The 17,049-nt window shown below is 35.8% G+C and overlaps 1 protein-coding gene across 1 annotated transcript; it reads right to left on the reverse strand.

Moving 5' to 3' along the window:
* Nucleotides 1-1,426: 1,426 nt before the first annotated feature.
* LOC104625208 (partitioning defective 3 homolog) lies at nt 1,427-16,236 on the reverse strand (the record flags this gene model as incomplete). The annotated part of the gene is made up of 4 exons (XM_010292777.1): nt 1,427-1,843; nt 3,233-3,358; nt 13,066-13,149; nt 16,145-16,236. Coding segments are annotated over 4 exons (719 nt in total), but the record flags the coding sequence as incomplete, so codon positions are not given.
* Between the last annotated feature and the right edge of the window lie 813 nt (nt 16,237-17,049).

Consider the following 17,049-nt stretch of genomic DNA (forward strand, 5'->3'; position numbering starts at 1 on the left):
CCAGAACCGAGCCCTGGGGAACACCGCTTTTCCACTCCTGGCTGGTCCAAGTAATATTTCTACAGGCTTCCAGAGACACAAAAAATTAGGTAAAAATCACTGCAGTGACTGAGAGCATATTTGTAAGCACAGTGATTCTTTACTCAGCCAGTAACAATCATTTTTTCCAAACAGGCTGATCTGAGCTGATGGCCTAAAGAATTTATTGAAGGAGCATCAACAACAGAAGCAAACTGTCAACTCAACCTTATGTCATCCAAGTTTGTAGAGCTTAAAATTCAGCAACCAGAAAGAAGCAATCTGGTGGTTCATGTGAAGTTCATAGTAAGTAAAGCATAATGATAATGTGACAAGTAGCCTGGTACCTGTGAAACTGTAAAATCTCTACCATTCAATGCACTGTCTTCAATACCTTTCAATAAAAAGATTAATTAATAAAAATTATTAACACTAAGCACATGCAATCCTAAAACACATACATCCTAAGGGGAATGCACTTTGAGTTCATGGAGAACACTGCCGCATGGGTAAGCTTTTTTGCTGTGTAATCTAAAACCTATTCTTGCTCCTAGAGATCAAATTCTATCTGACCTTAAACATGCTCATTTTAATATCATAAAGTTTACAGCATGTATAATCCTTTTAAAAAATCATTTCCCAAGAAAATGATAAGAAATACTTGCATCTAAATGTCATTTTATTATACTTCAAACTATCTTAAAAGCATCTAGATGGCAACTACAGAAAAATACCAAGTTTTCTCACTAAGGACATTTAACACATCATAAAAATTCCACAGATGTACTAGTGCATCTACATGTGCATATATAATACAGATGTTGAGATAAGCACACACCACTTTCTCCTCTGCCTTTAAATACTCTCTCACCCCCATTCAAACTACATTAGCATAGGGCCTAAGATAGGAAATATCACATTACATCTCAACCGTTTAAACAAAGACTTTCACATCCCAGTGGAATTAAAAAAGCTTTAGCTAGCAATTAGAAAGTCCAATTTACCAACTGGGTCCAACACAGTCTTAAAATTTAAAGGCAAAACCACAGTTATTCAATTTGAAAAGTCACGATATCTGTAAAGTACAGAATATGGGCCATTTTCGCTTATTTACTTTTATTAGTTAAATAGTTCACCACTCCCTGGGCCTTGGCCAACAGAATTTGCAGCACTTACTGCACTTCTCCATTAGTTGAGAGACAGAAAAAAATGTTAAGCACTCTTCAAAATGGCCTTTTGCAAATACACTGCACAACGTGAATGAGCGGTTGGACTCCTGGGTGTGCTGTCAGGGACAACTCATCCACTTGGCTTCAAAAATCAATCCATCACTTCCTCTGTGCTTCTGCACGCTGTCCTGCCCAACACAACGGCACTGGACACATGCACATACACTACACACACATACCTCATGCTATATGAGAAGCACACTACTGCCTTACCTTTTCTCAGCTGTATACTGAGCCTCTTCCCTATCTTTTTGGTGTTATACCCACTGTTTGCAGTGGAGGTGAGAACTTTCTGAGGTGATGGTACCAGGCCCGAGGGTGGTTTCCCTGATGAATTCACACTATGAGGTAGCTGCGAGTAGGAGTCTGTCTGATCGGACTGGTTACCCGCTCGAGACATTCTTTGTAACGTATGAAGTCCAGAATTGTTAATACTTTTGCCGTCAGCATACTGGGAATCCGGGCTGAACCGGCTGGAGTAGTACATGTTCTTCTCGCTTTGGGACAATTGTTCATACTGCTCTTTATTTGCCGCAGGGACCACGTGGAACCAAATGAACGGCGTACGCATGGCTTGGCGAAACATATGCTGTGCTCTAGGTTTCAAAATGAACAGAAAATTAGCAAATTAGGACTGGCAGATTACAGGGTATTATAAGCGTAACTACTGATGTTAATTAAGCAACACGAGCTGACAGACATATTGCACTCAAGCATAAACCACAGAACTTGAATTTGTTCACTTGTCTACTTGGTCTGCCTTTTGCTAAGGTTTATTGCCTTAGGGTAACACAATGGTTAAATATGCTTAACAACTAATGTACCAAATACTGGACTTGGAAAAGCAAAAATCTTAACCACAGTCTTGAAATGCAGACACTTCTACGGCAGGACTGCAGCGTCCTTTTGTTCTGAACTTTGATAACTGCTTCTTCAGATACAGTAATCACAGTGACAACAGAAATATTAGAATGAAAATTACACTTTATACAAAGACTATGTATTTCCATCATTCGCTGAGAGTATATGCAGTCTTGCAAAAAGTCTAATTTACACTATATTTTTTGCAAGTTGTTAGTCTTTCTGAATACATTAAGAAATAGGAAAAAAATGCTTAATATCCTGCACAGACAGACATCGGACTCTAGGTCACAATCCAAAGTACACAAAGTCAACAAGTCTCTTCGCAGACTTAACAAATTGTGATTCAGAACCACAGAACACGCAGAGACAAGCTGTTTTCAACCATAGGGCACAAGGTCATGTTCCAATCCAGGTTATAGTCAAAGACATAAAAAACACATTTCAAACGTATATTAAGTATGGAGCGATCAGAATAAACCATATTCTTTTGGCCCTCAATATGCTAGGGTTTTCAGAACAATATTATCATCATTGAAATCATTCATTTTCTTGCTTATCTCTGTTCTGCTTTCTCTTTCAATTATCTCTGTGTGAACTGCCACCTGATTTCACTTTTAAAAGTCTTTCTGATTCACCATTTTGGGATTCTACTGAGTCCAGGCTTCCAGTGAGCAAATGTTTATGATCTCTCAAATTTCTCCAGAAGTTTGTGCATGTAGATCCTTTAGTTCTCACACATACAAAACCACAAATATTTTTAAGATGTTAAAAATAAAGTCTCCATGCTGTCCACATATATTGAACATGATGCAGTGCCAGTATAAGAGCAAAAAATCACATGGAAATTTCACAATAAACAGTTTACCAGCACAAGAAAAAAGAAATCCATAATGTGTAAAAACAATAAAATGAGAAGTGCATATACTCTAATGACAATAATTATCCTGAATTTTTTGTAGTTTGGCTGATTAAAAACTACTAACATCCCTTACTGTATCTATTCTTCTTTAGAAAGGCAAGCTTAGACAATTTTTTCTTAAATAATTTATTTCCTCAAACTACTGCAAGGTGCAGTGTTAAAGATTAAACAATGCAGTGCAACATACGGGAAGTATACTTACTGTTCAAATCTCCTGTTCCGAAGGTCTCCGTCATTAATCCTGACAATACAATCATTCTCACGAAAAAGGTTTTCTTGTTCAGCTTTTCCACCTTTCTCCAATCGCTTTACCAGCAGCCCCAGGGTTCTAGAACATTAAGATTACAAAAGATTACTGTTCTAACGATTTTCAGCATAGAATATCCTACTGATTTAATATTTTATCATATTTACTATAGAAACTAAATTTTAAACCACCTTTACCTTTAAGTAGGATATCATAGTTCCAAATAATTTATAAGCATTACCTGAATTATTATCCTGTATCCGTGAAACAAAGACTCTAGGTGAATCAAGCACATCATTTCAAAGTAAGAACAAACAGGCAGTGTGATGATAGCACGTCCATTCTTGCAAAAGGCCTAGACTTCTGAGCAGTAAAAGCTCGAAGAAGCAACACACATCTGACAACCTGCATCTTTTATGCTAGTTAACTGAAGGTGAATGGGTTCAACTTAAAATTTGCATTTCTGAATTAGGAAGAATACCACAGCCATCACTACTGCTTCTATGCAAGTGAAACGTGGGGTCATCTCACGTAAAAGCAGCCTATAATGAAGGGATGGAAAGAGGATTCAGGAGCTTCATGAGAACCAAATGTTTTTATTTCTAAGCCTTAACTTTTTTTACTAAGCAGTAAAGAGGAAATTAAAAACTTAAATGTCACTTTTAATTCAGCATATTGTCTTAAATTAATTGGTTCAGTAATGACTGAAGACAATTACCATTTGATAGCCTCTGTGCAATGAGCTGGTCACCTCTGCCTAGTGCCTACCCACACTGTCGTCTTAAGGACATTCTTAGAGAGAAAAGGTAACCAAATATTTAACCTGAAATTATGAAATGGATCCTGGAGAGGGGATTTCTGAGGTACTGGGAGGACAGTGTGAGAAGTCAATGACTTTTCTATACCTGAACTCTAGGATTGAAGAAGGATTCAATCTTCAGGATTATTCTTGCATCGACACTGCATTTGATTTTTTTAAAGATCATCAGCTTTACTTTGACATCCCACAGGACGGATCAGTGGGCCAAATTCACATCATCCAAGCCAACTGCATTACCTTTTCAGAAGTCCTTTGAAGGCATGGCATGGAAAATACTTGGTTGTGTGGCAGGAATTGCAAGACTACATATGTCTTTTAGCACACAACTTTCAGTGATCATAGCACTTCAGATCACACATACCTCAAAGTAAATGAACAGACAATGATGCTTAGAAGGACTCCTCATGTGCTCAAAAGTTATATATGCACTTGAGCACTTCATCAGATGGGTCAGAAAAGCAAAATTAACTTACTTCCTCCACTTTAAAGTCTTCATTTACCAATTTCTCATAAGTATATGCAAATAAGACATTTATTTTACAGAACAGTCATACATTTTCTCCTACAAGGCAGATGAAGGAGTAAGAGAAACAATCCTAGTAGTATTACCATTTTGGAACCACCTACAGACATTAAGATATGATGTTGAAAGGATCTATACATGTAAACAGACTGTGAGGAGAAAAACAACATAAAGCATTTTGATAACACAAATCATCAAATGAAGGGCGTATCAGACATTAACATTTAAGTGTTGCTATTCCATTTCCAAGTGATACGGCATAATCTGCAAACACCTCATGAACTGCACTTTTGACCTGTGGGGGTCCCATCAGATGCAAACATTCTCCACCCTCGTTTGGTTCCCCAGGAACTGCTTGGGTGCGGTCACTGACACTAACTGGGATTGGGTTTTAGCTCAGCTGCTGCAATTAGCAATCTGTCTCTCTGCAACAACACTGGTGAGCACAAGCACCAGAAAAATTCCATAAAGTTAAAGCATCACTTCTCTAGAATGCAAGCATTTTGGCGGGGGGGGGACAAAACTTGAAAAACACAACAGATACAAGCATGTTTCTAGTCCTATCCTTCCCCGTCCCAAGTTGATACTCTTTGGGTTTGGAACGTTCCACTTTTAGGAGATCCCTTCCAACAACCCAGCATCTCCCAATAAAATGGTAAAAAAAAGGTTTTGCTTTTTTCCTAAAGCAAAAGTAACTCTTCCCTGGTTTATTTTCTGATCACTGAGCTAGTGAAACTCTTTTTAGGACATGGTCTGGGAAGTATTATCTAGATATTCTAGGTGGTTTCCTGTTTGCCTTTCCCACAATCCTCTAATTGTGTGAAAAAAACCTCCGAAGTCCACGACAGTCAAACACTAACTTAATGACCATGTTGTGCTGCATTTATGGTACTAAAATTTGCTGATAATTATGAAGGTATTTGTCACAGGAAATAAAACGAAATAAGTTTACAAAATATTGATTCAATTCCTTTTTCCTTCTGTTCACTAACACAAGTCTTGAACACTGTCTCAGATTTTTAAAACATCATAATTATAGAAATAATTTTATAGATTACGTTTGTTAGTTGCAAAAAGCACTAAAATATAATTTATGAATGTTAATGATAAAATATTTTTATCTCTCTAAGAACAGGAAAAAGACTTGTATGTCTTCACTACATTATTTTTCTCAGTTACAGTTTTGATACAAATAAAACTGATGCTAGAAAACAAGTTTGTGGCTTTTTCATTTGTAAGTTGTTGAATTTACCTGGGGAGACAATGTCCTTGAGCCCCAAAATGAAGTTACTGAAGAGAATATAACTAAATGGGGAAGAGATAAGTAAGCAAATATAAAATTGGGAATGCTACATTTAAGAGAAAACCACCAAAATGTTTTGAGGGGGAAGAGGAAAGAATTGTGTCCACTCTTCCTTTCTTTCACTTCATGCCCAACAGCACTTTGATGCAGGTGTACTCCTCTGTAATGCCCAAAGCCAGTTCAGAATTTGGATGTGCATGCAGTGCTTGGACGAGAGCATACACAGTAACTGCAACAGGTGTTTTGTTTACATGGTTAAATATAATATCAAAACATCAATACACTAAACACCAAAACGTATTCTACACAAAGTACAACATTCCAGGTTAATACTATGATAATAGAACATATAAAATGACTATTTCATCCCAATGTTTCCATGTATTTATGATTACAAAGTAATTCGTCTATCACTGGTTTTTGTATAGCATTCTTCTTGAAAAACTGCTTTCTACTCTTCTGCATTCTGAACTTATATTAAATTATTAATCCAAGATGCATCTTTAGGCATAGTTTGTCATTTCTCAAATGTAATTCACCTAAACTCTCAAATCTAGAAAAAAATACTACTAATCCTAACCAACGGTAAAATAACATAACAAATAAACAAACTACCACTCAAAATCGCAAATAATCCACTAAACAAAGGCCACAAGTTCTACTAAGGCAGGATTGCTCATCTCACACAACATACGGTGCTCATGAGGATTTTGCTTTTTAACATGTTAGAGCTAGGTTAACCAAGGCATATAAAGCTAAAGTCACCGAGAACAGATTCAAGGCTGGATGAACAGCCTGAGTCAAATCTGAAACCAGGATCCTTACAGTGCCTTTTAATTTATTTATTTATTTTTAATATAAATACATGGGACAAAGACCCCTTTAGACACAGCTCCAGAAACAATTTCCTGAATGTGGTTCTGCATAGTAGAGTAAACTCCCAGAACTTGCAGAAAATGTATGTTCCTGAAAATTTTAGTAACAAAAGCCTATCAATTTCCTACAGTATTTCTTCAGCATGTTATGGTTAGGTGTAAGAATATGACTCTAAAAAAGGCATTATGGGAATTCATGTTTGTTGTTGCAGTAACTGGAGATAAACAGAGTAGACCTGATATTGCAAATACGCAATAACCTAAAAACTAATTGGATTTCTTTTTCCCTGCCGTATGCCGCTACCATAATTCCTGATAAGTGGAGATGTAGCTTTACTACAGTTTCATATTACATTTCCTACATTAGGAAAACATACATTTTGAAAACCTGTAAACTAATCTAGTATAAATACAAAAGTCAGTGTATCTGTTTGAACACAACCATGTAGTATACAAATATACAAGTGCATTTGAATTTGCTTAATCTTGTCCAGTTAAAGTCAGCATGTTTTCTGACATAAATTCTTCCATTATAAACATTTTAAACTATAACTTCTTCAAGAATTATATTAAATATTGTGCGAACCTCTGCAAAACACTCTGAAAGTCTACAAACCTGTCAAAACAGTAATTATAAATGGAAATTTTAGTACCTGCACTGTTTTAGACTAATGTTAGCTGACACGGGGACTGAAGGGAAACAGTATCAAAGCAGAGAGCTCAATCTTTGTATTTGTTTTAAACACCTAATTGTGAAAGTAAACAGCTTAGATTATATTAGCATTTGCACCACTGTATTTCCACAAGGTTCATTACTCTAATTATACAATTAAAATAAACTAAACTACATGTGTTAACATTTCAGTTCTCAGTATAAATTACAGCCAATGATAAAACTAGAAATCAGCAGCAAATGTTTTATTGGCATCTAAATTGCCTGAGTTAGTCTGGGTAGTTCTTTGAAATTGTGAACTCCCCACATGCCATCCAGCTGTATGGAAATGATGATAATTTGTCTTAATAAAAACTGACAGTGTAAATACTATGAGAGTAATAAAAATATTACACTGAGCACCTAGAATATGATTCAACCACCACCGCCCATTGTACATACACACTGAAGTTATTTACCTATTACCTGCAAGCTAACTGTAATATAATCAAATCAGACAGAACAGAAAATAACCAATTTAGATGTTTATGTAAAGTCACTAACAGGAAAAGGCAAAAACTAGATTAAGGGGCAAAAATAAGGATTGACTGAAAAGCAGATGTGTAGCGGTTTCACGCAATGAAAGATCTCCGAGAAGTTCTACGGGAACATAAACACGGTATAAATTTCCTGAGATATGGAGGTCAGAGTAGGCAAATGCGCCTGTTTGTTCAAGTCAAATTATCGTGGCTGATCAATGCTAAATTGGACATAAACTCCTTCGCACCATTGACATCATGGCACTGCTGCAGAGACATTACAATCTTTATCAGCTTTCATGCCTGAAGTCCAGAACCAATTTCCAACCTTTGGTAACTACTCCTCAGCTTTTCAGCCTGAATAATACTTCAAATTAAGTTTATATAACTTTTAAAAGGATGAAATCAGACAAAGAAACCCTTGAATTCAGCTAGAAGAGAGAGGGAATGGTACATTCACACCACAGGGAACCTTTTTCCAATGCATATGTTTTTGAAAACCATGGCTATCTTTGAGACTTAAAAGGTTGGAAATGCAGGAGAGGAATAAATGGAGATGCAGATAACACACACCTACTAGATGATCAAACAGAATACAATTGTTAGAGAGGCACCTTGAAGGCAGTATTAAGGACTTCAGTATAGACAATGGCCATTAGATGTTACTTTAGTTTTCTTTGTATCTTGAATAAAAGAATAAAACTTTTACAGTGAAAGATGAAGTGATTTATAAGCTCTAGAAAATGAAGGGCACTTCCACTAAAAGAGAAAAAAAACCCAAACCCACTACAGAACAGAAAAATGTATAAACAATTTTCTAGTACGGGGATTGTGAATACATCAATGCCTACCTTCATTTGAGGTTTTTCATTTTTTTTAATAAAATTTGTTAAGTTTGTCATTTAAACTGTCAAAAAGCAATAAAATTCAGTCTCTTATTTTTCCCATTTTTCTGAGACTTCCTTAATATTTTTAAGACATTTAGGATGTATAACATAGAAACACAAATTAAATATTTTTAGCTGCCAGGTTTTAGCTGTACGGTTTATCATGGATTTTGTGGCATGCTTCAACAGGAAGAACAGCTGGCGGAGCCCTACCATACTCACTGTTCTGCATCAAAGTAAGGTGTCTGGTACTTATTAATAGATGTTCATAATGGGGTTTTCAGAAGAATATCCAAATCTGTTTCTGTTCTGTTTTACTAAGTAGACTTCACAGTAGCCTTGGGACTATGGGACTATAACTTCCATATTGTTATTCACAGAGATTTCTGATGTTATATATTCCTTGCATCAGTTGAGCCTCTATCCAAAGGCAGACATGGCGAGATTTCAGAAGAGCATCTAGGGTATAGAGCTTGAGAAGACTTCAAAGACTCTTAAAAGTAGAAGAGGCCATATAACAGTAAGTTATCCTATAATTACTATTAAGCTTGCAGACGAGAACTCAATGCAACCCCATTTATGCATCCACAGAGCATCCCCCATCTGCCAAGATTGCTCACATGCTGTTCTTAAGGGACTGAGTGCTTGCTCTCCTCTCTGAGCGCCTAGTAAGAAGGAAGGATTGGTGTTAAAGGCGATTTTGCACAGATTTAGAATTTTCTTTCCTTTTATGCTTTCCTCTCATTCATTTCCTCATTGCTCTACTCTTTATCTAAACACTTTCCTGGTCACTTTCTATTCTGTCCTTCTTCCTGCTTTCATTTTCATGCCTCCTATTCTGCTTCGCATTCCATTTATACCATTGCAAAAATGTGCAAGCAGGTTTTGCAAACAAAACTTTTACCTTGAAAAACTTCACAACCATAATGTAATGAATATGTATACCTCTCCTCCCTTCCGATAAGGTGAACAAACTCTGTTATCCAAACCACATGATCAAAAAGGCCAATAAAGGACTGATGAAGTTCTAGAGGTAAAAACAGAAGTATAATAAGGAAACATACCCAGAGACGAAAGTTTGACCATGTCTGTACAAATCAATAGTACTTTTCCCAGAGAATTATGGAGCGTTGGGGTTTCTTTCATTTAAAAAAAAGTCTCGGTTGTACTAGGAACAGAAATAATTAGTAGGATCTACAGAGATGAGGCAGAGATCTTTACAGATTTTTTTCAAGATCAAGAGCCAATATTGAGGACAGATTCTTACTCCAAACTCAAACCCTCAGAAGACCATGAACAAGTCAAATATTTCCTCAGTATAAATAAAGGACACAGTTATGGTATATAATTTTTAGAGGTTCAGGGTGTTTGCTCCGGGGTAGGAGGGATTTTTTGTTGGCAGAATGCCCCTGCTCATTGCATACAGGAAAAAAGGGAAAATTCCTTTAGTATGTTTTTACAGTTTTTCACTTCTTAAAATTATTGATTTAGTAACTATTGCATATTAGGTAACATTTTCAAAAGCAAAAGAAAGGAACTGGAAAAAAAATAATTGAAAACACAGCATAACTGGAATTGAACACCAAGCAAATATAAAACAATGGTGAGCCAATGGACTAAGCTAAGTGATATATCAAATCTTTTCTTTCTGGACATCCCTCAAAGTCTTTACTATATTTGGTTTTGTACATTTAAGTTTCTACTGAGCAGATCCCCAGCTCAAGTTAGTTGGTTCACTGTAGCACAGAACAGCATGCTCTGCAGCCAGAGGAGGAACAAAGAGCAGCCATGTGCTAGACTGAGAAACAAGTAGGCAGAAAAGGAACCCTGCCAAGCATCTGCTCTCCCTCTGAATCTAGCAAAAGTAGAACCAAGTGTATCTTATCTGCTCACAAGAGCTGGGGGACTAGGAGGAAAAAAAAGAAAAAAAAAAAAAAAAAGAAAGAAAGAAAAGAAAAAAAAAAAAAAACACACACACCACAAACCAAAAAGAAACCAAAAACCCGCACCAAGTGCTCCAAAACTAAGTTGGGTGCATTCCTTTCCTTGCCCACACTGCAGGAAGCTGGAGAAAACATCTTTGCTCCCACTGAAAGCATGCAGAGTTGTGGGCACAGCTGACAGTAAAGCACCAGTACAACACGAGTGCTTATCATCAATATCGAGCAATGAGCTCTACTTTTCTTCCACTACAATGCAGAGAACGTGGGAGAAATGCTTTGGAAACATCTGAGGTCCTCTCCAACTCTGCTCCTCCACACTTTCAAGATGTGGACTCATGTATCTCCCCCTTTGAGCAGATTATTTTGGAGGTTTCAAAAAAAGCTCAGAAATTGCACATACCATCCATTTTTAAATTAGGGTAGTTCTAGAATTACAAAGAAAAAGTAGATACATTTTAATATACAAATTAGTTCCCCTGTAACAGAATTCAATTTTCAAGTATATCCTGATTCTAAACATCTATATTTAAAATTGGCTTTCCTGTAATAAAATTTTATCATATAATCCCAAACTCAGGACAAAAAAAGAGTTAAAAATTGTTTGTAGCTCTCGACATGGCTAGCCTCCTTAAAAAAAAGTGAGATGTTTTATTTCTGTGTTTACAGCTTTTTCATTTTAGATGCTCTCATTATGTATGAACAGTTTAAGCTTCGCCTCAGACTTGACAACCACATTAACATCCTGGAATTGAATTTTGCTTAAGTTAAAATTCTTATTCAAAATGTCAAAATATACGTTTCTAACATCAATTTTATTAAACAAGTATTTAGTAGGCAGCCAACATTCTGAAACCAGTCTTTTCCTTGGCCTTCACACCGTCTAAATCTCAGATAACTGTGCGAACATTACAACCATTTCCAACGTTACCGGATTTACTTCTGAGCTTATGTTTGAAGTACCATTCACCCATGCCCTTTCCATCCCCACACTGGATTAACTAAATTTCAGATTATGAAGAGAAGAATTTACCACTTTACAGAAGATTGTTCTTAATACTTGTAGTCCTCAGAAAAAATAACCTTAATTTTAAAAAAATTATATTTTCTCATAATATGTGTCAGTAGGACCATGAAGCATTGGGCTTAAAGTAACAACTGCAAATAAAGCTCTTATACTGTGTTTAAAATCCTGTGAACGTATTTGTCATAGAAGAAAAAATACATTTAGCATTTCTGAAAAGAGGATATTAATATTTAAGAGATATATATGCAGGTATAGCAAGTTAGTTTTGCTCTTAACTTCTACATTGAAATTGCTGCTGGGTTGATGGATATGTGAGAACATAACACCCCTTCATGTGTAATCAAAGATTAATTTTTAAAATATGTATTTGTTCCCCTTTTCCTTAAACAGGGAAAATACATCACCAAAATAAAATCTGCATATATTCCTGAAGAACTATCATTTTTCAACATACTTAAAACCTTCAAATCCACCACTAATTACTATAAAAGTTAAGCTATTTTTCTGAGACAATGTTAATGACCCTAAATACTGAAACTCTACTTTAGCCAAGTAAGCATTAGAGATGATGCATTCTGTCTACTAATATAACCCCTCACATTATATTTCTTAACATAAAGGACTTTCTTTACAAATTTTTTGTAAACAATCCAACTGCAGGAGTTCCAGCCTGTCACATAATAAAACAGGTTCACCTTCCCCAAACCCAGAATGTTTCAACTGGTTTTGCTACTTCATTTTAACCCCAACAGATGGAACAACACTAAATATCGAAAAGTGTGATGACTGTTTTCTCTTCCACTTTTAACAAGCACAGGCGTAGGATGCCTCTGGTTTAGACTCCTGCTGTTATTTGGGAACTTGTGGCTCTAAACAGTCAGCAAGGAAATGTTGCATAAATATCTACCTGAATTAAGGCAGCAGATTTTATAAGAGTCCAAAAGGAAACATCTTTAAACTTCAATTTCCCATGAGATTACAACAGAAGCTCTATTAAAACGCCACAGTTTTAACTCCTTTTAAGCAGAGCCTTTCCATTATAGAGTACATTCCAAGCACAGAGTTAGTAAACTTGCATTTCTTCTTTCTGAAGCAGTGAGACTGCCTTTTGAGAAACATACAATATTCTACAGAAGGCAAAGGCACACAATACAAAAATTAATACAACTAAGATAAAACACAGCAAGTTACAATTCAATTAATATCCTATGCAATACGTTACCTTCCGCCTCGGGCACTGAAAGGCACTACATGGATTCCCAAAGGCCCACCGTCGTTGGAGACTTCTACGAGCTTTACCATATCACTGTGAGACAATGACGAATGAGGGAATATGAACATGTACCGTGAAGGAACCAAAAAACCCCACACAAACATAGACAGAAAAACAAAACCATTCCAGAAATCAAGACATGGTGATGAAGGCACTGTTGAATGTTACGTACCTGAAGATTAATCTGATGGCATGAAAGGAGATCAATCATCAAAAATAGTTCAATTAATCAAACAAACAACAAAAAATTTTTTTTGTAAACTTAGTTTGCTACACAAAAATAGGTATTGTTATCACATGCATATTGTTTTATTCCTTCCTTATTCTAAAGTGACATTTAAAGTTAACTCTTTGGACCATTGACCAGAAATACCTTAAATACCACGTAAAATTTTTCCTCAAAAGCCTAAAAGCTGATCACAACACTAGCATGCTTTATTTGTGCATCTTAGACAGACCCCACTCTAAGCCTTAATGTTAGCTTTTACATAACTAAATCAAATGAGTATTATTAGATTTTTAATTGGTTACCTTCTTCTAGCTTTGAAACACATTCATTTGTTTTACTGTTATTTCTTTTTTTTATTGGAAGGTTGCTGTATCTGTATCCCCTTACTAGGCAAAGCTTCCAAAGTAAGATTTAGTTATACAAAAACAAGCAGACATCCTCATGAAGCAACTATGCATCTAGTTCTGAATTACACTTCTTGCTGTAGAGAGGGAAAAAGTGAAAGACAAAAGTACAGGTTCAGAAAGAGCCATGCAAAGATTCTAGAAATAGATTTGGACCAAATCTACTGATGTGTTTGAAACATAACCACATCTGGAAAGGTGGAATATAGCCCATAAACCATACTTAAAAATACACAAATGAGAAAATAATACATGAGGGCCAAACCTCTCAGTAAATCTGGAAGTGACAGATCTGAATGAAAGCCACAATCTAAATTTGTGGCTTATGCCTCTCCCTAGTATTACATACTACTTCCATATTTCCTGGCACTACATACATATATACAGATCTTTGAGAAGCTTGTTTCTCATAAGCATACAAATCAAATTTAATCTAGAAATGGAGCAAAGAGCAAGAGCAATGCTATGACGGCAGTAAAAGCTTTTCTACTTCCTTCAATAAGCTCTTGATCATATGGTAGCCCATCCGAAAGCTTGCAGTGCTTAATTTGGAGCCTGAGAATAACCAGACCACATATTGCTAGGAAGTCAACAAAAATCCAGCATTACTGCTTGTTTTGTATTTCTTCCACATTAATTTTTTAAAATACATATATTAAGGTAGCCTTTACATTTGTTGTATGCCTCAATTTGTTTCTGTTTTTTTTAACTAGTTTTTTAAACACCACAAGCAGAAGGTCTTTATCCCTGTTGCCACTGTTTAGCTCATGAAAGTACTGCAACAACAGGAGAGCTGAGAGACATCAGCCAAAAAAGTATTGTTCTTCAGACCTAGACAAACGTTTTAAGATTGACAGCGTTACAGCATCTGGTAATGTTCCCTGTCCCAGTTTCTGTACAGGCTAACTTGATTTCATTCCCACTGTATATCAAGGCTAAGTTTTCATTAACTAGTGCACAAAGCAGCTCATGGCAATCAAGAAATGTTTTCACATCCAAAAGGTATTCTAAAAGGCATTTTTTGCTACTGGTATGTTTATGGCTCCCTATGATCATCTTTCTTTCCACTTTCCTTTTAGCTTAAAAGAAAACCAAGGGCTAAGGAAGAGAACAAGTGAAAATCAATGCAATATTCACTGAAACTGGCCTAAGTGGAAACACAGTTTATATTTTTTTAAAAGGCAGTTTGCATAACCAGCCGACACTGTTTAACTTGTTCTACTGCTTGAGTCAGTAACCTTCCTTTTTTCCAAAATACACACTTTAAGGTCTAAGCACTCGTATTCCTTATACTTTTTGTATTTTTAAATCCATCCCAAGTTCAAATGTTAAACTCTGTAAAAGAGAAATCAAAAGGAAATGATCCCTTCCTAAGAGAGATTGTTTCAAATCTGCTTCTCATCCTGATTTTCTCCTAAGTTTTGGCCAAGTTCTTCAAACAACATACAAAGAAGTACGATATCAAAACAAAAAAAAGAATGAAGTAGCATATGATGAAAAGCCAGTAAGTTACTTAAAAGCAACACCAAGAAGCATTAAATTTGACAGAACTTCTGTAAACCCTGTTTAGCAAGCAGCATTTGGAATTTACAATGTAACAGATTTTGTAAATGGAACAGAGTAAAACTCAGCATATATTACCTAATAGATGTCACAATGATCTTGATCTAACATTTAAACCCTCGTACCTAATTCATAATTTAATTCAGAAATAACAGGAGCAGAAGATTTATTTTTATTTAAAATTTAAGTTTAATCAATTTAAAAGGCTTAATTTAAGGGTAGAAGTGATATTTTCTCATTAATTCCATAGTGAGGTATGGATCAGATCTTTGCAATGACATACAAAATGTCAAGTTTGCTGTATCTCGTGACGAAATAAAAAATCCTTTACTGATTTTTTAAAGGAGGAGCTTCCCAGTTCTAAACAACATCAGTTTTGATCCATTCGCAAAATCTGGGGTTTTTGACCACACAGCTTATGTGACCCCACGCACATCTTCCCAGTAGACTGTGAACTGGTGACTGATACCTCTGTGTAATTCTTGCCCGTTGATTTATTTTTGCTAGCACTGACCCTATTCCTTCTGTCAAGTTTTCAGAGTTCCATCAAATAAGTGTCGTCTTTGAGGCAGAAAAATCTACTGTAGCATCAGCACTTACAAATGTCAAATTTCCAATGCTCATCTTTAAGACAGGCTTTTTAAACTGTTTAAAATCTGCTTTAAAAAGGCCCATGAAGCAAATTGTTTTAAAACAAAACCATACATGACCTAAAATAGACTGCCCCACTTCCTTAAAAGCAGTATCACTCACACTATTCTGAATTTTCTGCTGGTCTATGTTCCGCCCCAAGACTCATCATTAAAAACAATGTGTTCTGCCAGTAACTTACTCCAGGGAAAAATTGGTAGCATTCTCCAAACCAGTGTCTGCATGTCCAACGGGCTCAACTCTGCTGTTGTCATCCTCTGTTCGATCTTCATCCTAAATATTTAAAAAAAAATAAATAAAATTAAGCCTAGGTTTAATAGGTTAACTCATTTTAATAATGCCATTTCACCATTTTCAGATTATTAAGATAGTCACATATGCAATGGAAATGTGTGCTTCCACAACTACAAAAATTTTCTGTTGCTGTAAGAAACTGTTGTAAACTGTTTTTTGTCACTTTATGTATTTTTGTAATATTTATAGTTTAGTCAGTTTTCCATCTTAATTTTACTACAGTTGTAAAAGCAATGCTACAGAAGCTATCACAGCCAGCATTTTTTTAAAAGTTACCCAAGTAAAAGCACAAAATCAGCTGACAGTCAGCAGTGTACGGGCAAACTCCTTCCAAGTTCTCTCTGGGAAAGCTACTGGGGGCTCGAATGAATATACTAGGCAGCTCATTCAGACTCATTTGCAAGGAGTTAAAAACAGTGTAAGAAAATGCCGCTTATATCTTTCCATGAAGTACCAAGACCTCTTTAAACAATTTATCACAGGTCTTTATTAATAGCATGCCAAAAAAGGCTGACATCAAAGAGTTACATGAGGCTCTAATGCTAACCAATTGATTTTATTTTTAATTTGACTTTCCAAAAAGTACATACATTATTCACCAAATGTGTAACTTTAATGTCAAAGCTGTGAATGCTGTACTTTCAAATTTAGATCAAGGTGATTCAAGGACTACCAGTAAGAAGATCTAAAACCATTCTTTTACCTACGTTATTCATTAGAAGCTTTAAATTACCCTTGTGACCAAACAGAAAATATTCTAAAGTACAAACAGTAGGTTTCAAACTTAGATTC

This window comes from Phaethon lepturus, unplaced genomic scaffold (assembly GCF_000687285.1).
Source record: "Phaethon lepturus isolate BGI_N335 unplaced genomic scaffold, ASM68728v1 scaffold36598, whole genome shotgun sequence".
Taxonomy (NCBI): domain Eukaryota; kingdom Metazoa; phylum Chordata; class Aves; order Phaethontiformes; family Phaethontidae; genus Phaethon; species Phaethon lepturus.